The sequence below is a fragment of the Chlorocebus sabaeus genome, chromosome 9, assembly GCF_047675955.1.
Source record: "Chlorocebus sabaeus isolate Y175 chromosome 9, mChlSab1.0.hap1, whole genome shotgun sequence".
Classification (NCBI taxonomy): domain Eukaryota; kingdom Metazoa; phylum Chordata; class Mammalia; order Primates; family Cercopithecidae; genus Chlorocebus; species Chlorocebus sabaeus.
In genome coordinates, this window is record NC_132912.1 from 47,748,090 (window position 1) to 47,772,099 (window position 24,010).

At 52.3% G+C, this 24,010-nt stretch overlaps 1 protein-coding gene and 1 pseudogene across 4 annotated transcripts; both read right to left on the reverse strand.

Moving 5' to 3' along the window:
- Positions 1 to 3,497: 3,497 nt before the first annotated feature.
- On the reverse strand, positions 3,498 to 18,440 carry CXCL12 (C-X-C motif chemokine ligand 12). Of its 4 annotated transcripts, none has more exons than XM_007962484.3 (4): positions 18,279 to 18,435; positions 14,055 to 14,172; positions 11,979 to 12,065; positions 3,498 to 6,684 (listed from the first exon to the last, which is right to left on the reverse strand). In XM_007962484.3, the coding sequence occupies exons 1-4, from the start codon at positions 18,337 to 18,339 to the stop codon at positions 6,669 to 6,671; spliced, it is 282 nt and encodes a 93-aa protein (XP_007960675.1). In that variant the 5' UTR covers positions 18,340 to 18,435; the 3' UTR covers positions 3,498 to 6,668. The 4 variants fall into 4 exon arrangements, with proteins under 4 accessions (XP_007960675.1, XP_007960674.1, XP_007960676.1 ...); XM_007962483.3 differs by lacking the exon at positions 3,498 to 6,684 and adding an exon at positions 6,691 to 9,391 and having other exon boundaries at positions 18,279 to 18,440; XM_007962485.3 differs by lacking the exon at positions 3,498 to 6,684 and adding an exon at positions 10,408 to 11,247 and having other exon boundaries at positions 18,279 to 18,440.
- On the reverse strand, positions 16,569 to 18,089 carry LOC140712445 (uncharacterized; annotated as a pseudogene).
- Positions 18,441 to 24,010: the final 5,570 nt, after the last annotated feature.

The window sequence follows — 24,010 nt, forward strand, 5'->3', positions numbered from 1 at the left end:
TGGAACAAGCCCCATACCGGGCTGAGTAGAATCAGACAGCTGAGTATGAATTTTGAGAGTGGACAGCAGGGAAGAATTTTTTCTAAGCTCCGATCAGCTTTGGAGGTGCAGGTGCAGGTGCAGGGTGGACTGAGTGAGACTTAGCTGGGGAAGGTTAAACAGCAGTTGACAGCTGCATCCTTCATTCTAGGCCCGGGGCTCTTTCCACTCAGCTGCCAAGTCCACAAGCCCCACTTGCTACCCCAGGCCCCTCCATTCATAGCAAGAATAGGAGGGTTGGGGAGTTCAGAGGCTTCATCTATGGCTTCACTCAGCTTTGTTTCTGTTTGGTTTCATGGGCCAAGAGGTGGACACAATTCCTTATGCTCTTACATGTAGCAAGGCAATGGCCTTGAAATCCGAGAGCAGCTAAGATGGGAACCCCAGGGTTGGGCTCTGACTTGACCAGAGGCTGCCGCCCAAGGCCTGGTGCTGCCTTGCAGCCTGAAGAGTCAGCTTACTCATTAAGTCTGTGAAACAACCATGACTAGGCACTGGCAGGAAACCCTAAAAAGGCATTATGGAGCTTTCTCCTAGTGGGGGATGCCTAGGAGCGGACTCCACCTGAGGACAGCTGAGGATTTAGCTGTCTCCAGTTTGCTATGCTCAGCAGATACACAGACTGTGTGGTGGGCCCCAGCCTTCCCTGTACACACCTGTGGCTGTGCCAGAGCTCTCCTAGGCTGACAGATGTTCACCTGTCTCTCCACAGCTGATGCTGGGCAGGCAGGGTGGGTGCTGCCTGGGTCCTGTGTGCCTTATGTGGAGGCTTCAGGAATGCCTCTGGGTCTTTGATCAATCCTAATGGGTAGCAGGCACGGCTAGGGAATCTGTGTGGTCTAAATCAGGGGTCCCCAGCTCCTAGGCTGACCAGTAGGGGTCCATGGCCTGTTAGGAACTGGACTGCACAGCAGGACGTGAGCTGCGTGTGGGGGAGCACTACTGTCTGAACCCCGCCTGCTGTCAGATCAGCAACTGCATTGGATTCTGCTAGGACTGAGAACCCTATTGTTAACTGCGCATGCCAGGGATCTAGACTGTGCGCTGCTTATGAGAATCTAACTCATGCCTGATCCTCTGAGGTGGAACAGTTTCATCCAGAAACCACACTCACTCCACCCTGCACTGTCCGTGGAAACATTGTCTTCCAAGAAACCAATCCCTGGTGCCAAAAAGGTTGAGGACTGCTCGTGTAAATGGTCTTTCTTTGGAGCTTGCAAGTTGACCCTGGTGATGATTATTTGAGTGTAAATAGCAGAAATCCTCATTTTAGCTCCAAGAGTATTTACTTGGAACACACAGAACCCAAGGCAGGGAGTGCGGCCAGACCTCACCAGGGACCAACGCCCTCCGAGGTTCTCCAGGCCCTCCATGGGCAGCCACAGGTTGCTTCCCTCTAGGGCTTCCTGGTCTTGCATCCCCACTTCTCTGAATCTGTTTCAAGCATTGGAGGCTCCTTCCGCTTCTGTCTCCCGGCGGCCCACACTCCAGAGTGCCCAGTCCTCAGCTGCAGGCACAGAGAAAGGGAGCAAAGCCTGATGCTGTTGAATCACAGCCGTGTACTCCTGTGACAGAAAATCAGATTGGCTTGCAATATGCATCTGGTGTCCACTTCATGCAATCAGCCGTGCTGAGGGAACCCCATCACTGTGGGGGTCCAGCTTTCTCAGCTGTGTTTGTGCCTCCCACAAGTGATGGGAATGAAGAGGCTGAAACCCAGTGCCCTGTGCCCCCCCGTGCCAGACTCCCTGTGTGAGCTACACCTCCGGCTTCTAGAATAAGTCCTCTTTCCAATTCACAGGAGGATACCACCTGGGCTGTCCATGCCAGCCCTCATGGGCTCAGTAGACCACCCCTCCAAAGAATCCACTTTTCTCAGGTCTCACCTTCACAAGCACTTTTTAAACGAATCCTCACTGATGCCTAAATTAGGGGTCTTTTCTGTTTTATGCTTCCTTGATGCCTGAATACACCACAGTCTATGAAAATACCCACTTCTCACACGGCAGTCGTCAGACTGCAGGCTTCGTGGAATTAGAGCGAGTGTGTCTTGCTCCCCACACTCCTGCGGTGCAGGAGTGGCATCGCAGCTGTTGTTGGCCGAGTAAATGAGGGGACAGTGCAAGCATGCCAGGGCTCAGGCTTTCTTTCTGATGCCAGGTCATTTTGAAGGGTTGCCCGTTGTTGATTCCCAGTGCTAGGATAGCAGTGTGGTGTGCTGAAGACACAGGGGATATGACCTAGTGACTTCTCCCCATCCTTTATCTGAGGGGCAGGCTTAGCTTCCAGGTCACTTCCTGCTCCCTTGGTCTCTGAGCTTTGTTAAGGGGCTCAGCAGAGGCAGATGTGGGTCTTATTCTAGCTCTGTGGACTCCAGGGAACAGGAGGTGAAGAGAGGGAACAAAATGGGGAACTTTTGGGGTGGAGGGGTGGGCTTCGTCCTGTCCCTCAAAAGCTAGCTGCTTCCACACACTCTCCCAGTCTAATCCTCCTGACCCTTGGCAATAATAAGCTTCGGTGTTGCAGCTGGGAGACTGGAACCCACAGAGATCAAGGGATGCATCTCAAATCACAGAGGGAGCAGAGAGTGAATGGGACGCAAGCCCCAGTCTACTGATCTTCCATGAAGCCTGCACAGGTCCCCTGACACCATGCTGCCCTTCCTGGCCTGCTCTAACCCTTCTCCCTTTCCCAGTCCATCTGCAACTTAGTGCCCACATGATGACCATCCCATTAAGTCACGGGAATGTTTGGCACGGGATGATGTGATCACATCTGGACCAATGGGGAAGAGGGCTTAGAAGACTGGACAATCTGACTCAGACATTCGGAACTTTCGTGCTGACCTCTCCTTTCCAGCAAGGTTGACTGTGGATGACTGCGAATGTGCTAGAGAGTGTTAAGGGCTGACCTCTGTGAGGACCAGAGTCTGTCTGCCGGGCTCATCTCCTATGCCCCATGTCCAGGACAGTGCTGGCTAGTCATTGCTAGATGACAGAATAGTGTCTGGCTTCCAGCAGGGTCCCTGTGCAGAGCAGGAAACACACAGAGCATTGGTCCTCAGCAATTATCATCAGGGCCAGACCTCTGTTGCATTCTCCCAGGACTGAGAAGGGCAGTGTGGAAGTTTTCCTCCTCATAGCTGTCAGGAAATACCTGAGACCCTTGCACAAAACCATCCCTTGTGGAGTAGAGGAGATGCTGGCCTTTCAGAAGCAATTCTAGCAAAACCAAGGACACTCAGAGAAAAGGGAGCACCTTTCCCTGCTAAGGATCAGCTGTCCAGAAGAGGCAAGTATGCCTCCAGAGTTCTTAGCAGTGATTAGTATGATTACAATGCCCTGTTTTCCATGAACCACTGTAGCCAGGATTACACAACCCTCAGGTTTGGGTTTGAGGGGAAAAAACCATGTCCAGAAAATTCCAAGTAGTAACACTAATTTCAAACTGTTGGTGGCTACATTTGAGTACAGATCTTTATTAGGAAAATTATAAGTGCATATACATTTTTTCATTGGTATGACTTCAAAGTAGAAATTGTTGTTTCTCAAAGAGTTGTTTCTTATTTATTTATTTTTTAAAGCACACTGCATATAGGAATCGGCCTTCTCCTGGACCATTTTCACATTATCTGGGAGATGCAATTGAAACAATACAATATACAGTATTCATCACATTTAACACTGAATCCTTCACTGCTCAGAGACTGAGAGTTCAGCGAGGTTGCAAAATAACAAATTTTCTACATGGTTTTGTCAGTGGTCTGCTTAGGGGATTTGGAAGTTTCTAGGGAGTATTTCCCAGGAATGAGGCTCCTTCAGAATGGGTCAGGGAAGCTCTGTAGAGGGATCAGAGCACTCAAATTCTCATCCAGCTGGAAAAGGGTGTAGCACCTGGGAAAGGCGATCAACTCCCAGTCAGGGAGCCCACGGTGATAACACCAGTCAGAAGATCACACTATGGAAGGGTCCAATGAGATCCAATGGAAAGACTTAGAACGAACATCTAAGGTTGTGGGTCGTGGGGGAGCGGGGGGAACTTTCTGCTATTCAGCCCCTCTGCTCCAAGCTGAACCTTTTTTCTCAGGAAGTAATCTCTAATAACAAGCAGAGTGCCCTCTGGAGCCTCCTCGCTGGTGTCTCAGTGCCTGGACAGAGGGGGACACTCAGTAGCACAAACACGTGGCACAGACTCAATCCCAACACACAGCCAGTCCACGAGCCTCTGGCCCCTTCCTCTGGGTCCTGATGCAGAGCTGGCAGTGAGGGCCTCCAAAGAGGTTACAATGAGCCCAAGGGAATGTCAGGTAGAGGCAGCACCAGGTCCCAGGACAAATGAGGGAGCCCTACTCAACAGCTCGCTGACACACTTGACTAGCAGTTTGAAAGCAAAAGGAGATTTGGATTACAAGAGACTTTTCCCTTGCAAAGGAAGACTGTATTTAAATGCATATTGCTTTAGCTGGGCAGTCTCCACCAAGGAGCTGATGGTTAGCAGAGGAATTGTTATGCAAATAATCTTCCCTGCAGTTTCTATTCTTACCTATTTTCTCCCATGAAGGAGAAATAGAAATGATTCCTCTCCTGACTGTAGTCAAGATTTAGGGTCATGTTTGTTTCCTCAACCAAGAATTCAATGGTCTAGGTTCATGGATTGGGGGCAGGTAAGTCCAAGTTCTACATGACAGATTTTAAAATATCTTGGATTACCTGGATAATGACTGCCCCACTGAAAACTCAATTATACTGCTATAGTGAGAAGTTAATTTCAAAAGGTTTTGAAAGAGTTCTGTATCTTTATAACTAATAAAGATCCCTCAGGCTCTAGTTTTTCAATGTAACATAGCTGGATTGAGGATTTTAATTTTTGTTTAAGGGACAATTTTGGTTGATGGATTTGCCTTCTGTCATGAAGATCTAATTTGAAATACTTATGAAAATACTTAACCCATGTTACTAATAACTCTACAGATTATTAAATTCAAAAACATTTACAATTCAAGATTACGCCACTATAATTTACTTCCTACTTCCTACATGTTACATACAGTTTCCTTGCTTTGACTTCCGTGTTTTCCACTTTCTTCATTAATTTTTTTTTAAACTGGGGTCTTTAATCAAAGAGGAAAAGTATTAGTAAGACTGAATGAAAAACAAAACAAAAACCCGCAAGTGCTTGCCTTTGTCAAAAGTGAACATTTTAAGTGGCTTAGTACAGCTCTACTGACTGTCCTCAGTGGAAGGGGAACACTCCAAATGTCAGGCAGGTTGACTTACTCTTTGCACAGCACATCGCTCTCTTAAAGAAATGTCCTGTGGGAAGGGCCCGAAGCACAGGTGACACACAGAGCAGAGAGGGCCCAGGGAGGACGGCAGGAGATGATGGCAATGCCAAATGGTGAAGAAGATGAGGTAAGATGTGAATTGGGAAGAAATCTTCATGTCCAGGATTGATTATTTTACGGGCTGGGTTTTAAAAACCAAAAACAAGTTGTGAATGCTTGTTTTTCGCAAGCACTGCTGGGCTTGGCCCTAGTTTGAAGGTACTGACAACTGAGGGAGCACTGATGGGGCAGCAAGCCTCTGGGGTCAACCCTGGTGCACACCAAATTCCCTTGGGCTCTGCCCATGGACCCAGCATGGTTTTGTGATCAGTGGGGGAACCAAGGTAGTTCACCCCAAAGGAACACGGCTCTGATCAGGACTGCACTCTAAGGGGAATCTCTTCGCTCAGCGGCTCCGTAGGGGGAACAGTGCATGCATCAAGACACTGGTCACAGAGAAGGATGCTGGCTTCGAACAAAAACACAAGATTGGACAATGGACAATATTTCAAACAAGACACAGATGTGCACAGTTTTCAGGTAACACAAGACATTTTCATTTCCTGCTTGGTGCACAGTTTATATGAAAGCTTTGGTCCTGAGAGTCCTTTTGCGGGGCCATGGAGACAGTCGTGGACACACATGATGACGGATGAGACACAGAATGATGAGCAGAACGTGGAGGATGTGGAGGTGCTCGGGATGAGGGCTGGGTCTCACTCTGCCCTGACCTCACACTGCTGCCTCAGCCCAGGGTAGCCCTGCTGCCCTCCCAGAAGAGGCAGACTTGGCTCCCATGTGGATGGAGAAGTGGGTGAGCCTTCCGTGTGGCCCTCCACCATCCCATCCCAGAGAGAAGCCTTCACTAGGCTTTGCCCAGGTTGACTGGTCCTGGCACCCACAGGCATCCCTCCTGGTGGTTCTCCACCCTAGGGCTGACCATGGGGGCGAGGTTCCTTCAGCCCAGTCTCCCTAGCTGCACAGCTCAGAGAATATAAAACCCAGGAGCCCTGAGTCAGAGGAGCGGCTCCATGGAAAGACACTCTAATAAGGCAAGTACAATAATGACCTTAGTCTAAGCTCCTATGTGTCACCAGTGACACTGAATAATCAAACTAAATGAAAAATAAATGTCATGTATTTTGCTACATAATCAAATGGTGAAAATATGGCAAAGTGTGCAAAACAAAGCCCTTGGCGATGCCTGGGACCCTGCCCTGGCAGGGGAGGCTGTGGCAGGCCCTTCCCTAACACTGGTTTCAGAGCTGGGCTCCTACTGTAAGGGTTCCTCAGGCGTCTGACCCTCTCACATCTTGAACCTCCTGTTGACAAGAACAGAGGGAAACACCCATTAAGGCAGGTTCCCCCCACACCCAGCTGGCTCCTGCAGGGCGACTGCCTGCGAGGAGGCCCTGGGGCCACTCCCTACTTCCAAGTTGCCACCTTAGCCATGCATCTCCCTTCAGAGGCCCTGGGACAGCAGAGGGGAGGGGAGTGCGAGACGCAGCCAGGCTGAAGCGGAAGGACCCATGGACGGCAGAAAGCAGAGAACAGACACGTGGCAGACGTATGAAGGCACAGAGAGGCCCGTCAGAGTGGTCATACGACGGGGACAGGGCACACTGCTTACCCGGCACTGGCGTGGGACTGAGGCTCAGGATGCTGCTGCCCTGCATCCTGGCCTCGGCTCTCCCAAGAGACACTTTCATGGCTTCCAGTAACCCCTCGCCCTCGGAGCCTCTCAGCCAGGGGCCATGCCACTGCAGGTGGCCCCAGGTGGGGCTGCTGGAGGTGGCACAGGGGTGGGTGCACAGGCTGCCAGGACCTCCCAGGAGGAATGCATGCTGGACAGAGTAGTGACCATGGCGCACCCCTCATCTGGCTCCGACTGGTGTGAGCACTTCCTAGTTTCAACCCACCAGGAATCCCGGTCAGGCTCTTCGCTCTTCCATGGCGACCCTGTCTTCAGCAGTGGGTGTACCACCTGCTCCCAGGAGCTTCATAAGCCACTTGTAAGCCACAGTGAGCCCCCAGGGCATGTGCAGTCACATCAAGACATCAAGACAGGACAGACCTTGCAAGCGTTCTCAAGGTGGGACCCACTCTCAGTCCCTGCAGACCCTGCTCCCCAGGAGTGGGACGGGAGGGAGGCAGCATTGCCTGTCACTGCAGCAAGCAGTTTGTATCCTCAGGCAGCCTTAGCTGGGCCCTCTGTCCCTAGGGAGCCAACAGCTTTTCATGCTGACCAGGACAGACTGGCCACCCCTCCCCAGGCACAGAGCCCTGCCACGTGTGGAGTCCGAAGAACACAGCCAAGTAGGGGGGCACAGGTTGGCCCTCTTGGGGCGCTTTTGTCAGAGTCCCATGGACCACAACGGCTACTGGCTTCCACGGGAAAGATGGCAGCCCCAGGTGGCCCACCCAACAGCCCTGTGCCTTAAGACGTGGGGAGGGCAGAAGACTAGGGCACCCCTGTATCCAGGGCTCAGGCCTGTTATCCCCAGTGCTGGCAAGAGGAACGTAGGCCTGGGGAGTTGTCCAGATAAAAGGGATAGTGGCTGGAAACAAAGGCCTTTGGCTGAAGCATCCTAGGATGCCTCCACAAGGAGGAGAAGGCATGGCTCTGATCACAGGGAGCTCATTAAAGCTCAAGGGGACACGGCGCTCCGGGTCGGGGTGTGTCTGACATGCAGGGGTCTTGGTGGGTTTTCTCCTGAATTCCATGGGCTCCATCCTCCAACCACTTCCTCTTTTTGCATTTATTAAAATTATGACCCGGGTTCGGGGTGCAGGGTGGGCAGGTGTTTATGTGAGGTGGAGAAGGGCTGAGAAATTCAATGCATCCTTTTTCAGAGCACTACTGAAATGGGGGCCTTGCTCTTCCATCCTCCCAGTCCAGATTAGAGAAACTTGGCAAAAAATCTCACATATACATCTACATGGGCAGGGACGGAGGGTGCAGGAAAGTTCTAGAGCTTAAGTGGTATTTGCTTTAGGCAGATAAGGTATTTCCCATGAATGAGGACCGAGGCGGCTGCGCCGTGCAGCCGGAGCACACGCCATCACACAGGAGGCGGGAGGGGACAGGCTGGGATCCCCAGGGATTCAGGACCCTTGCAAAGTTCCATAGCACATCTGTCCTCCACGTGGGGGACCTGTTTAAAGACTCTAAAGAGAATCGCCCAAAAAGGAGCTCCCTGAGAAGTGTTTCCACATCTGCTCTCTGAGAACGCAGCATTCCCTCCGGCTCACCCCACACAGTTTGCAGAAACCCACCCGGGCTTGGGGATAAAGCCACTCCCACAACCCAGGAAGGAGAGGCTGAAGAAGCCCCTTCCCAGGTGGCAGAGTGGTGGAGGGAAAGGCAATGGGTATTTGGAAAAAGCTAGGGCCCAGCCCTGAAGGTCAGTCAGTTTTCACCTTTCCTGAGGGCCACAGAGGGGTGGCACACCCCCTTCCTGGCAAGGCCACCTCTACTGGGCTAGCAGGTTGCCCTGCACACTGGCCAGGTGGTTACAGCCTGGTCTCCACAGGAATGCAGACTGTAAGTGTGTGGAGCTGGTGAGCTCCCCAGTGAGCATGGGCCTTCTAAGAGAGGAAGTGGAGGGTGGGCTCAGGGGCTCAGCAAACCTGGGCATTCCTGGAGCTCCCAGGCTATTCTGGACAGAGTACTGAGCACACAGGCTCCGCGTCACAGACCCCTGCCCCAGTCTCTGCACAACTACTTTCTTCATAACTTAGCAGACCAATAAGGGCCTTTAAAAGCACATAAATACAGAAGCCGGTGTGGCTGGCAGGGCAGCAAAGCACTGCTCCCCCACGGAAGTCTGAGACCCTGCCCGGTCTGCATGGGGGTCTGTCCTGGAGGAGGATCGAGCAAATTTACAAAGCGCCGAGAGCAAGTGCACTGTGGTCCATCTCGAGGTGGCAGATAACTAGTTTTTCCTTTTCTGGGCAGCCTTTCTCTTCTTCTGTCGCTTCTTTTTTCCTATCTTTTCTTTTTTCCCCACTTTTTCTTCTCTGCGCCCCCTTAGATAAAATTAGTAGAACCATTAATAATGTGGAAATAAACAAAACTTCGTCTCAGTCTGCATACGATTTAACACTGGCCCATGTACCAGTTAAACTGTGCTTTCAGTCTCAGACCTGGAGGCCCCTGGTCAAAGCACTGTTTATCAGTGATTTACTAAGATAAATTGGACATTTCCTTCCATTCAAACAAATGTTCCATGGGCTCCTAGAACACCTTTGTGAATGGGTTACAGTGACTGCCAATCTGCCAACCTGAATCTGGTTCCCACTGGGGACAAGGAATCCACATCTCAGGGTACACCCAGGGCCAGGCTGGCCATCGTGGTCCTTGTCACCTTGCCCTGCCCTGCTCTCATGGGACTTTTTCTCCTCAATGCAGGGCTGAACTCTTAGCTTTCTCTAAGAAATGCCTGCATTTGGACATTTGGAGGCTGCGGGCCCCAGGTTCAGACTGCCATTTGGAAGAGGAGAAAAAAGGCAGTGGTCCCACCTTCCCCTTTCTAGACGCCTGTGAACCCTCCTGGGAATGAATGCAATTGTTCTGGAGAGCAAGGGAGAGAGCTGGTTAGCAGATTTTTATTAGAGCAACTGGCTCGTGACTGTCACATTAAAATGATTCAAGCTGAATGGTATTTAATGATTTATGGGGTGAGGCCACCTGTCCCTGTGAAAGCTTGATATTAACCATGGCCTGGAGTCATGGGATTTTTACATGGGAAAATGTGAAAGGTTGATATTACTAGGGTTGAGTCTCTGGGGATTACATGGGGATGTTAGGAGAACCGAGGAGGAGGAGGGAGGGAAGAGGAATTAGTGAGTCAAATATTATTCTTCAGAAAACCAGCACTACTATTTCAATTGGGTTTAAAAAAAAAAAAAAGATCCAAAAACTTGAGCTGCAGATCTAATCTGCTCGTGAGAAAAAGCCCATACACTGTCACACATGGGCTGTGAGAAGGGGTCTCAGGCACCTGACCACAGGCAGGCTTAACTGTATAAACCAGAAACGTCTATGAGCTCCATCACTAACAACTAATGAATTTTATTTCAGGTAAATAAATTCCCACATACAGTAGGAGGTTTATACCATGAAACAATTAGCATTTTATTGCTAGTGCATATAATGTCACATTTGATACAATTTTAGTACAAGTGAAAAAATACACTGTGGCTAACATTGAAAAGCTGCAATCACATTTATATATCATATATATTTCTTTACAAATTGCCAGTAGTTTGAGATAATAGAGAAGTATAAACTACTGACATTCATATGGCTCCACTTCAAATATATGAATTGTTCGACTATAAATATATTCTGAAATACATTTGTTTTCTAAAGAAACGTAAAAAAAATGTGCACAAAAATATATATAAAAATGCCTTGCAAAAAGTTACAAATAACACCAGGACCATCTGTGGATCGCATTTATGCATGGAAATGTCATCTTGCCAACAGTTCTGATTGGAAACCGAAACCCTGCTGTGGCTTCAGGAGCGGGCAGTGGCAAGATGCTGGTTTATTCATTGATTTTTTCACTTCTGATTTCAGAAACCTCAGAGTTTGTAGTGCCTCCATGGCATACATAGGCTTCAGAGGCCATCACAAAACCAAATCGCTCAAAGCGAGCTCTCAGATTTAAAACTGCGTTTGATTCTGTAAAGACTTGTCTTTTGTGGGTAAGCAGGGGGACCATCACACATCCCCAGGACAGGGCCAGCTCCATTCGGGAGGAGGCCAAAGATAGATCTCACAGAGGGCCCGAGCTGGGGGGCAGGCCCTGGGAGGAGAGGGATGCAGAGCACGAGCCCCAGCGATCACCCTCTTCCCGGCTGGTGCGGCGCTGATCAGGCTACGGAAATGAGAAGCAGAAGCGGGATTAAGCATGCTCTCGGAGTCGGGGAGAGGGTGGGAATAGCTGGGAGAGGGGTCTCTGAGCACAGTCCCAGTGACAGTGGCTTCTACATGGAGCCCACAGAGCCAATCATTGAGGTGGAAAGAGGAGGTGAAGGCGGTGGCAGTACCCAACCCCGGTTGGTATCTGAGCGCCACAGAGGCCTTCTTCCTGGGAGGGGCGCTGCCGCAGGAGCCTCAGCGTCTGGAGGAAGGATACTTTTTGTAACTCCCTGTTGAGCCACCACCTGACTGTGCCCAGACTCCCCAGGGGAGCAGAGGAGATGCTCCAAACAAGCCAAATTCAGATCTTAAAGTAAGCGTTGGTTTAAAAAATGAGAATGAGAATGATGATGATTGTGATGATCATGAAGGAACTAACTGCTTGGAAATGCTGTTGATAATACAATTTCTTTCTTAGAAAAACCCCAGTAATAAAAGCTCCAACGTGCACGGGTACAGGGCATGGATGAATACAAGCTGCAATATCATACTGTACGCTATAAATGCGGTGTCTAAATGCTGGCAAACCTCAGGCCCGATCCCAGATCAACGTGCCCACTCCACACACACACCCGGTCCTCATGATTAAGGCCCCCTCCCCCACATCTTTGCCCTTTCATCTCTCACAAAGTTTTAGTTTTCCTCAAGTGGGTCTAGCGGAAAGTCCTTTATGGCTGTTGTGCTTACTTGTTTAAAGCTTTCTCCAGGTACTCCTGAATCCACTTTAGCTTCGGGTCAATGCACACTTGTCTGTTGTTGTTCTTCAGCCGAGCTCTGTGAAAACAGAATGGCAACAGTGTGCGGCTGCACAGGAGGAAGGCGCTGCTGCAACATGTGCATCCCCTCCCCCAACACCCATCTAGGGCCCTTGCTGGCACCCCGTGCTCCACTTGGCATGCTCAGGCTCCAGAGGTGCTCGCGATGTGCTGGGGAAAGCTCAGTGCTGGCAGTGCAGGAAGTTCCATTACAGAGACATGGAAATGTGAACAGAAGTCTTTCCGTGGCGGTGCAGGGGGAATTCATGTAAGGGAGCATTTGAGCTGTCTTTGAAGGGTAAGTAGGTGCTTGGAGAGTAAATAAAGAGGAAGGGAAAATCAGAAGCAAATACGCCAGGGGGGTTATCAAAGCACACAGAGGACACTGAGGAAGGGGAGGACAGGATGCTCTAGGCGCCTGTGGAGGGGAGAATGGAGAGCAACAGATGAGAGGTTTATTTGGATGGGTCATCTTGATAGACATAGGGCTGACTTAAGGATGGGCGTGAGGAAGCCTGGAGGCAGGAGGCCTCCAGAAGTCACCGCAGTCTGACCAGCAGGGTGACCAGCCAGGGAGGGGAGGGGCAGTGCAGGTGGCTTACCAGAAAATAGTTTCTAGAAAGATTTTACAAGTTCACTGAATGTTTCTTGGTCTCATTTGTTTTTAAGTTCACACTCTCAAGAGCTTCCCTACAGGCAAATTCCTGGGGAAGGCCTGATTCATCTCTCTGGATCTCTTGCCAGAAAGCCCTAGGTGCCAGGGAATGTCACACAGCCCAAGTACTAAAGGGTCTTGAGGACAGCTAAGCCCCAGCACAGTGGCTCAGGGGCACCCAGGGAGTCTTCAAGTTCATTAGGTGAAGAGGGTTGCAGAGGTGGGTGTGGCTCAGAGCAACCCACATTGGGGTGCAAATCTAGGCCCTGCCATTTGTTAATTTAGTGTCTGTTTAGACCTGAGAATTGTATTTGGCATCTTCAACTTCAAGCAGGTCCATGCTAGCTAAATTCAGTATCTTTAAAATACTCTTCACAAGAGATAAAGTATCATGTTGTAGACAAAGTACTGAAAATATATTCATCTTCTAGGGCCCTAAAATATGCTGTAAATAACAAACACATTCAAGGCAGTAAAGGGTGAACTCAAAACTAAAAACAGTTTTCTAAAATCAAAACTAAAAACTGTTGGTGTCGGGTGGAAAAGTCTTTGGGAATTTGTAGCTTTCGTTCCAACTACTGTCCTCACTCTATTTTTTGCGCTAGGACTTCTGAGCAATCAAATCCTCTCCAAGAGACTCCCCGAGCCCTTGCTTCCCCGTGTTCAGACACAGGACCTCGTGAGCATGAGAGGGCCAAGCTATAGGCTTTCAAGCACATGGCTTTCTTCCTGCACTTCTTGCGGTTTTCTGCACCCAGCTGAGATTCTCCTGTCTTGTGGATGTGTGATTTTGGTCTTTGTTTCCCAAATGAATAAAATCAAATGTTAGCGGCTGCCATCCACACCAAATGACACCAAAACCTCGTATGCTATACTTGAGAAAATATAGGTAAGTGAGGTGAAAATGTTGAAGTTTCACCCAATGGTTAAAGAGGACTTAAACTGAATTTAGGTCTTGTAAGTTAATGTAGGGCATCGGATACCCGAAACTGGCAGGCCATTTATCACTGTTATTAGCTAAGGGCTGGCTAATTTAGTAGGCTTCAGTCAAAACCTTGGCAAAGCCCATAGTTTCTCCAACATCTAGCTGTGCTGTGCTGAAGAAAGGAGGTTTGGAAAGAAGAGAGAACTACTACGAGCACAGCAGGGTGTGCAGGCCAAGAGCAGCTTTTAAAATTCATGGCTGGTGGCACATTAAAGGTCCTCATGGTAAAAATAGCTGCCACTAATTATGCCAAGTTCAAAGTTGGACACTTGGCTTATGTTACTTCTACATCTTTAACAAGACTTGGGTTAGATGTTACTATGTTCATTAGATGCAACTTCGTTCGTTAGATGATGTTCAAGACTTACACAATCTGAAGGGCACAGTTCGGAGTGTTGAGAATTTTGAGATGCTTGACGTTGGCTCTGGCAACATGGCTTTCGAAGAATCGGCATGGGCATCTGTAGCTCAGGCTGACGGGCTTCCCTAGAAGAGGTAAGGAGAACAAGGCACTTGAGTACCCTGCCAGATTTTGGTAATGTGTGCCTGGGTCTGCAGCAGTTGGTGCAGCCATTAAGGATCAAGAGACGGCATCACCGGGGTGAGTTCCAGGTTACTGGTGCATTTTGGGAAAGGCCATCTCAGGTAGCACAGTGAGTTCTGGCTGAGCTCAGACTCAGCTTCTACAGGGCAAGGAGACCAACAGGCCTGGGGAGAGCTGGACCCTAGATGAGGGGGGAGATTAAATTAGAAGCCACCTGCTCAGTGTCTTAAGGTAAAGGTAGTAATTATAGGAGATAACGGTTTCAGTCCAAGGTACTGAGACTCCCAGTTACTCTTTGTAAAATAAATTCCTCAAGGGACAGCTGAGAAAGATCTCTTTACTCAGGGAAAAGGAAGGGGGACAAGAGGCTCCAGGCTCTCTGGCCTCTCTCCTCTGGCCCAGGCCTCTAGCCAGGAAGCACAGTAGCGCTCAGGAATGCTGCCCTCCCCAACCCACAGCCCCCTCCTCACATTCACCTAAAGCTCTGGAAGGCACAAAAGAATCCTGGCTGGCTTCCTACCTGTGAGTCCCCTGAGAGCAGGCCAAGGGCCCACCTTCTGCCCAGCACTTCCCCCAAGGCTTGGAGATTAGTGGAGCTGGAGTCAAATGTGGTTTTCATTGCCTAGGCAGGGATTCTGTAGCCTCAGGAATTGTATTAAGATCTTTACAAAATCACCAATTTACAAAATGCCATAATTGACACTCATTAGTGTAAATTAGCAAGGGGCTCCTGCAGAACCCACTGCTCAACCTTTAAATATAGAATTGCAAGCCCTGGAGGGCTGGGATTTGTGTGTGCTTTTTGTTTGTTTTTTTCCTTGCAGATTGTATCCAAGCCCCGCTTAATACCCCAAATTATTTGAACTTGTGGATCCTTTCATCAGAGATTAAATGTATGTCCAAGAATATTTAGTCCAGAGTTTTTTTTTCTTTTTTCTTTTTTTTTTTTTTTTAAGCTTGCCTGTTTACAAAGTTCTGAGAGGCCTCTGTCTGAAGTTCTGCACCTTTGGGAAAGAATGCTGGGGAAGCAGGAAGAAATCTTGAGTAAGGGGCTCATTTTATTTTATTTTTTTCTACAGGCTGCAATCAATTGAGGGATGATGTGGACTAGGAACAGCAGTGTGTGTATTTAGCCACCAAGTTGCAGGAAAAGGGGACCACTTGTCCCCCCACTTCCTTGTCCCCGGGACCAAATGCAACTCCCTGAAACCCAGGAGAAAGCCGAACATCAGGTTGCTGGTGACTGACGGCACTGGAGAGACCCAAAGCAGCCTTCACATTTGTACTCGATCTAACTCCAGAAAGGCACCTCTGGGGCTCGCTTCCAGCAGCTGCACTGGGACCCTGCAGGGGAAGTCAGCACTGCACTGTAACCAGATCACCTGGGAAAGCCACCACCAGGGCCCCCCGCCTGCAGCCTGGGTAACTGAGGAGCTAAACGCTCCTCTCTGAGTGTTGTGTCGCCAGGTTTCCCTGGATTTCTTTTGGGCCCTTCCAAGCTGAGGCAGGGAGTGGGTTGGGGGTGGACAGGAGAATAGGAGCCCAGTAGTGAGGCACAAGCCCCCTCCACCCCGCCCCCAAGCAACAGTGAGCTTGAAGGTATGCAGCCAAGGGCAAATGCCGCAGCCGCCCCCGCTGGGGTAGGTGGGGCTGTGACTCTCCAGCGCCCAGAGAAGAGAAGCTCCTCTGGCTCCCCTAACCAGGCAGCGGTGATCAGGCCAGAAATCAGAACCTATTCAGAGCTCAACACACAGGCGCTCTCTCCTCTCTCCCTACACCCCCTGGGATTATCCGTTTCCTTCAAAAGCAATTCTTGTTTCTACTCCCAGGACCTAAGGGCCCGCCTGTCAGGCAGCGAATTTCAACAGGTCTTTTTAAAGTGACAGAGCCCCCAGGTGTGCTTACCAAAAGAACAGGGTTTCGTGTGCACCTCATGTGCTCTTTCCTCCAGCTTTTTGTCAGTAAGACTAACTTTCCCAACCGTTCTGGATGTAAATCCGTGCACTGGCAAGAATCCTGACTGGCTCTGATGGTACCCCGGATTTGGGACCCGGTGAGCTTGGCTCCAGGAGTTTTCAGAAAGCCTTCCAGTCTAATGCAGAGACAGGAGCCCAGCTGGCCCTTCCAAGCAGCCTTGGGAAGGGGGCCCACCCTGAGTTTAACCCCGGGAAGCCCAGGAGCCCAGCTGCCTGACGGAAGTCAGCCAGTGGGGGAGGGGCAGGACCCCTGGCCGAGCTCTCTGTGTAGTGCAGCTTAAGGGCTAAGTGTGGGGCCAGAGGGAACATAGGCACTGCGAGGTGGCGGGGGGGGGGGGGGGGGTGGGGTGGTGAACAAAAACAAAAACAAAAAACAAGCGTTCTGGCGATGTGTACAAGGAGAAGCAGACCTGCCTGGAGCCTAGCCCCTGCCCTAGTTACTTGGCTGCCAGTGGGGCAACTCTGAGGGCCGTGTCACCCTTCCCAGGCCAAGAGGAGTCTGGGACGGATCCCACGTCTCTGTGCTTCCCCCAGGTCAGCTGCACCCATAACTCAAGGACCGGGGTGCCTCATTCCAATCCTCTCTCCAGCCCTCTAGGGGAGGGGGCAGCACCGTTTCCCAGAGCGGTGCACTGTGACACCTCTACCCTCATCCCACCACTCAGTCAATAACCGCCCAAACCAGAGCCCTTATAGGAACAGAAGAATATCCAGCAATAAAATCTAGAAACATGCCCCATGACTTGGGGGGTCAGTGTGGAGACACTGCCTCAGGGACTTTTCAACAACGACAAACATTCCCAATTGCCTTCAGTCTGTGTCCTGAACACTTCTCAGGCAGTTCGCCACGACCGCGGGCGGCCCAAACTCTCCTGCCCGGCTCAGCTGCGCTGGCCCTGCTCACATCAGCGTGCAGTCCACGGCCAGCGAGGACGCCGGGGCCGCGTCTGCACGAACCCAGTCAAGGGCTTGAGGCGCGCTGGGCCCGCACAGCCCGCGGCTGCAAGAGCACTCAGGGTGTCCTTCAACTCTTTGCAGGAAACTTCGCAGCCAGGGCAGCGCAGCGGCCTGAGCCACAGGGTTTCGTCTCGTGTGTTCAGAGGCGATAGTTTATTTTGGTTTGCAGCGGTGTCCTATGACAGGGCAGCGAGTTTCTCTTCAGCGAAAGAAAAGAAAAAAGCCCTCTCCCAGTGAAACGGGACACCAAGGTTCCCAGTGGCTTAGGGCCTTGGAGATTGAACTTTGCTGCAGCTCTCATTCCGGGGCAAAGCGCTTGGCCGGCTGGTGACAAAAGCGCCTGTCTGCAGGTGTGTCTGGGGATCTGGGGAGGGGGCGTGGGAGGCCCGGAGGGTCCCTAGGCTTCTCTCTGGTGAACCCGAGAAGAGGCAGGGAGGTAGAGGCTGGACGCGCGCCCAGATCCGCGTCGCTGCGGACCGCGGAGCTGTGCAGAAGCGCGGCCTGGCGGGTGGCACAAGTCCGACAGCTGCGCCGCGCAGCCAGCCCGCGCCTGGCCCAGAGCCCCGCGAGGGTATGGGGAGAGGATAGGCTTCGCAGGAAGCCTAGACTGCGCGGCTGCATGGGACCTCACAGCCTCGAGTCGCGGCATGAGGCGAACTTTGCAAAGCGCGCTCTCACCATGCACCGCCCGACCTCCAGCACTGTGCTCAGCGGGACCTCGGAGCCCATTCGCCGCTGGAAACTGAGCCCCGCGCGGGAATGCAGTGGCTGGGGGTGTGGGCGGGCAGGGGTCTGGGATCCGCGACTCTCCACCTCCGCGCCTTCCCGCGCCAGCCCCGAACGCTCCCTCGGGGCATTCCTGCCCAGTTGTCCCGCCTGACCTCGCTCTGCAGCCAGCCTGAGGTCGGGCGGTCGCTCTCTGCAGGTCACAAAGCCTCGGCGCAAAAGTAGCTTTGGACTCGACACCGCCGGAGCACCCAGCGAAGCGAGCTGCCTCCACCCCCACTGTGCCGGGAGGCTCAAACTGCGGGCGCAAGCAGAGGAGTTGCGGCTCTGCGCCGGGCGGCAGCCGGAGCCCAAAGCCTCGCCAGGGCCTCCCCGCCGAGGGCACTCACCGTCGCTGAGGCAGAGCGTGGTCAGCACGAGGGCCAGCACGACCACGACCTTGGCGTTCATGGCGCTGGCTGGCGGGCTGACTAGCGCGGGTCGCGGGCCGGACGCAGAGCGGGCACTTCGACTAACAGAGAGTGAAAGTGCGGCGGTGGGAGGCGCGCGCCGGGCGCTTTACATGCGAGAGCCAGGCGGGGCGGGGCCAGGCGCACGGCGAGGGGCGGGCCCGGAGCCGAGTGCTGGCCGTGGCCGGGGTCTCTGACGCGCGACTCCCTCGGCGGCGCCCCCCACCCCTCCCCCTCGCCCCTCCTCCGCGCCCGCTGTGCTCCGGGGCCGCAGTGCGCTTCGGCCTTTGACCTCAGGCTCCGCTGGGCCACGCACCGCAGGCCCGGTCTGCAGTGAGGTCCGCAGCCTGGGTGACGCCGGCTGGAGGGCCGCTTGTTGTCCCTGTGACAGGGCCCCGCTGGAGAGACTGAGGACCTTAGGAGGAAAGTGGGGCGCGCGTGGAAAGCTGCAGGATGGGGCCTTTCGATGGCAGGAACTGAATGAGAACCAATGAAAAGCAAAGGAGTTGCTCCCGGGGCTGAGGGACTGCTGGCGGCGGCGGTCCGAGGCAGCCGAGGGGGTCCTGCTTTCTGTGCGTGGGGGCTCAAGCTTGCAACCTGCCCGGCTAGCGGTGCTTGGTCCGCCGGAATGAGGCTGGTCTTTGCAGTCAGCGTGGCTCGGACTCCAAGCCCATGGCGCCACCAGCCGAGCCTCAGTTTCCTCACTTGTACGAAGCAGAAGGCGCCGGCGGCCGTCAGTAAACGCGAATATAGCCTTTGTAGCTCCGACCTCTCAACTGTGAAATGAGCTAATCACAGGCCCACCCCGCGGAGTGGGACTGGGGAGATTCAATGAGACCCGCCCCACGCCGCGAAGTCCTCTGCATCGTGTCTGACAGGCAGACGGTACTCAATAAATGGAAGCTGTAAGTCCTTTAAACCTAAGTATTTCCTGCCTTACCCAAGAAAAGCTCCACGCTACCCAAATTGCTGAGACAAGAACTCCTCCACCCGGACCTCCACCTCCTAGGACAATACTACTGGCGTCTGCCATTTGGGTCCAGAAAACTCTTACCACGGAACCGTCCCTTGGCGTTGCTTAGCTCTCCGGATACCACCGGGACACCTCAGATGGCCCCAGCCCGGCGGCGAAGGGAGGGTGCAGGCCGGCACCCAGGAGGCGCGGGGGTGAGGAGAGCGCCCCTTTGGGCCTCTCTTTGTGACCGCGGGCTGCCCCGGCCACCTCTCTGTGTCCTTCCCCGCACAGTGTCCAGCGAAGTTGGGTCAGTCGCCGCGTGCATCCAGGGGCCTGCCCTGGGGACACGTCCCTGTTCCTGGGGAGTCCTGGCCTTCAGGGAGTGGGCTGGCCCGCCAGGCCTGCGATCAGAGGCTCCATTAGGCGGGGGCGGTCAAACAGGAGGCCGCGAGGGCTCCGGAACTCCCCTGGTGGGAATGGGTGTTTTCTGCGTGTTTTTTTTTTTTTCCAGAACCACTTTGGCGGTTAGATGGCTGTGTGCCGGCACTCCATCCATCCATCCATCCATCCACCCACCCACCCACCCACTCTGGGCACTGGGCTTGGAGCTGGGAACCCCACTGACTTGGCCCTTGCCCTTAAAGAGCTGAAGGCAGTGAGGTCCAGTAAAGAAGGTAGCTGTCGGGCGTCCGCAGGTCTTTTCTGGGCTGGACGGGTGAGCCTGGCCGCGTACTAGCCGCAGCACTGGGACTCTGGCGCCCCCTGGTGGCAGCGCCTCCCTCTCGGCTCCCAGAGCTCTGGCGCGCTCCATTCCTGCGCAGCTGGTGAAACCCGGGAGGGCGAATGGGTCCACGGGAAATCTACACCCGGGCGGAGGGGCGCCCTGGAGCTCGGAGACCCGACCCCGCGGGAGCCGGGCGGCCTCGCTTGCCCTTAAATCTAGCCAAAGCAAAAGCCACCGCCTCTCGCTGCGTCGTCTTCTTTTTTTTTTTCTTTGCCACAAAATCAGGTGGGCAGCTGGACCTAGGATCTGTTCCAGAAGCCTGAAATGCTGGCGTGGGCTGAGTCGAGAGCGTACCAGTGCTTCAGGCCTGGCCGCCGCCCCTCCTGCAGGCGCCCTGCGGCCCCAGAGAAGAAGCTAGTGTGACACCCATCGGGGCCATCCCTTCCGCTAGTCGTTCGTTGAATACTTACTGAGCGGCACCCATCGGGGCCATCCTTTCCCCTAGTCGTTCGTTAAATACTTACTGAGCACCCACTATGTGCTAGACCTGGGCTACATGTTTGAAGTACTTTAGAAAAGGCACTAAACGTTTAGAAGCACGTGGCACTAAGCCTAAGTACGCACAAAATACTTAGAAGGTCATTAAATGCTAGAGAAAGATGCAGCACAGGAAAGTGGGGTGGGGGTTAGGATTTTAAATAGGGTGGCCAAGGATCCATATTTTAGGTACAAGCCTAACAATTTTACAATTTGGCAATTGAAATTTAAAACCCTGTGCACTCTGGGGGCGTCCGCACCGCCTGCACAGCAGGCGGCCATCAGACCAGGCCATTTTAACATGGCTCCAGCTCACTGGGCCACAGGGGCACCTCTCAAATTTGGGTCAGCGAAGCTCCCCACCCTTTTCTCTGTGTCCTGTGCTTATACTTATACTCAAAAGGTTCTACCTTTCTTTCTCTGCCTGGGGACTCTTATTTCCCCTAGAGCCCTATAGCAACTCACCTTCTCCCTGAGGTCTTCAGACTCTGTGCCGCTCTGCCAGGTAATGCAGGGCACTGCGGCTCCTCAGGGATGCCTTGTTAAGCACAGTTCAAGTTGGGAGGCGGGGTCTGGCTGCTGAGTTAAAGGCAGGACATCTCCTGGGCTGACATGTGTGCTATGTCTCTAGACCCTTGGGCAGCATCTGCCCACGCCCCTCTGCCTGGCCTGGGCCATTCACTCCTCCAGGGCCCAATGACTGGGCCTGCAAGAGGGTCCCCAGTAGGGATTGAAGGTTTACACTAAATCCGTGTTGTACAGTGTATAATTGACAAGGTGACTTCAGGTAGTACTCTGAAATTTGTAAAATATAGATTTATGTATTTATTTTTTAAAGTAATAAGAGAAAATATAACTAACAGTAAAGGCAGATATTTCAGATATTGCTCAGTTTTTTTTTTTTTTTAAATATATGGTTCAAGTTTTAAAAAGTAAGTCATTTGAAGCTAACATAGTAAGTACTAGTCTAGGTGGCTGGAGACATAGCAAAAATTTTGACAGCAATACAAATAGATCTGAAATTTGAAAACCTTTTCTACATGAAGAATATTTTTTGTATTATTTGATACCCTCCCACCCCAATCCCCCGTTTGAAATAAATATTTGGCCCCAAAGTGCTGAAACATAAAACCATACAAGGGAAGCACAGTGTCTTCCTCACTCGCCTGCCGGGTGAGGCTGGAGAACGCTGGTCCAGGAGCGCTCAGGTTGTAGGAAGACTGTGAGGCCCTATGGGATCCCTGGACACCCTCGGCCCTGCCACCCTTCCAGGAGTGCTGCTCTCCCAGCTCCCATGCAGTCCTGGAGGGACCCACGGGAGAAGGTTGCAGGTGCTCACCCCTCCCAGCCACCCACATCTGCCCTCTCCCCTTTGACACCTGGCCCTGGAGTTCAGGAGTAGGTGGCCTATTCCAGGAACCAGGAAGCCTGGTGCGGAAGACAAATCCTCACCGCCTTGCTGATGTCATCTGTGCAGCAGGTACACTAGCTGGCATGGTGGGTTTAGTCAGTGTGAAACCACTTGGCCCAGAGAAGGCCCTTAGGAAGATACTGAACAGTGTACTTACATAGGACTTTAGTTTGCCTTCTTTGAATTTGTCACATTTGGTACTTTCAAAGACCAAGCTTGCAGAGTAAGTCCCACTGTCTCAACTTTGAAGACACGGAGTCCAAGTCTCCATGGGCTCTGAGCCCGAGGCTCAGAGCTGAGGGCTTTGGCCAGCATAACAGAGCCAGGCAGGAGCAAGAGTGCATCTCTCTGGGGCCAACATTTCTGGATCCTGGAAAATCATCCAGGCCCTGGAAGCACGCTTGGGGACATAAGTCACTCCCATGGCAGTCGTCCAGGGAGCCTTTTGGAATCCCGTACCCAGGGCCAGGACTTGGCATTTGACCAGCTGGCCATATTTTTCCCATCTAGATCCCCACTGGCCTCAAGAGCCAGTTGCAAACAGCCCCAGGTTGCCCTAGGGGGAAGGACCCCTGGGAGACAGAGCTGGTCCCCACTGGCTCTGGGCACAGGTGTAGGCAAGCAAGGCACACGGTCAGGGTATGTGCATGTACAGCAGGCCAGGACTTCTGTCTGAGCAGGTCCTGCCCAGAGACTCCCTTGCTTAACAGTGCTGAGGCAGGGGGATCTGAGAATGTAAGAATGACAAACTCAGTTTCTCCTAACTCTCATAACACAAAATACTTCTGTTACTTCAGATGTGTGTGTGTGGTGGGGTGGGGTTTCCCCACATACAAAGCCAGTAGTCCTACAGCTGCAGACACCAGCTGGCTGTCCTCTAATTCAATTCAACTCTGAAACTCTACCTGGAGGTAGGCTCAGGCCCCACAGGTTGAGGCCCCAGTGCCACAAGGCTGCCCCTACTTCAGATACCAGTTGCAAGCCCTGGGTTGTTTTCCCCATGCTTCTGACCAAATGACCATACATTAGGGTTTCTACGACCCCATCCTTGGGTTTCATTAATTTGCTACCACAGCTCACGGAGCTCAGGGAAGCACTTATGTTTACTGGTTTATTAAAAAGAGTATTATGGGCTGGGCGCGGTGGCGCACAGCTGCAATCCCAGCACTTTGGGAGGCTGATGTGGGTGGATCACTTGAGGTCAGGAGTTCGAGACCAGCCTGGCCAACATGGTGAAACCTCGTCTCTACTAAAAATACAAAAATCAACTGGGCTTGGTGGCAGGCACCTGTAATCCCAGCTACTCGGGAGGCTGAGGCAGGAGAATCGCTTGAACCCAGGAGGCGGAGGTTGCAGTGAGCCAAGATCACACCACTGCACTCCAGCCTGGGTGAAAAAAGTGAAACTCTGTCTCAAAAGAAAAAAATAAGGGGAGTATTACGAAGGCTACAGAGGAAGAGATGCGCAGGGTGAGGTTTGGGGGAAGGGGACATGTAGCCTCCATGCCCTCTCCAGGCACCATCCTCCAGGAACCTCCACTGTCCTGAAGCCCTCTGAACCAAGCTTTGCTGTGTTTGTATAGAAGCTTCATTACATAAACATGATTGATTACATCACTGGCCATCAGTAACAGCCTTCAGCACTGTTTTCTTCCTCAGAGGCTGATGGGGTGGGGCCATAAGTTCCCACCCTCTAATCCTGCTTAGTCTTTCTGGTGACTAGCCCCCACCCCGAAGCTATCCAGGGTTGCCAGCCATCAGTCAAGTAAACCAAAGATTTTAGGAGTTGCACGTCAGGAAGCTGGGACAAAGACCAAATATATATTTCACAATAGCGCAATTGGTATTTCCTGGGACATTCCCAGGGACCGTCGGACTACCAGGGCTCATGTTCTAGGGCAAATCAGACCCAAGGCCCCAAGGGTTCAGATCTGTGCCCCCAGTCTCCACACCAGTTCCCAGGAACCAAGTAGTGAACCCCTCCTGTGCTCAGTCACCACAATCAGGCCTGGATGCCTTCTGCCTCCCTTTCCTAGCCCCACCACT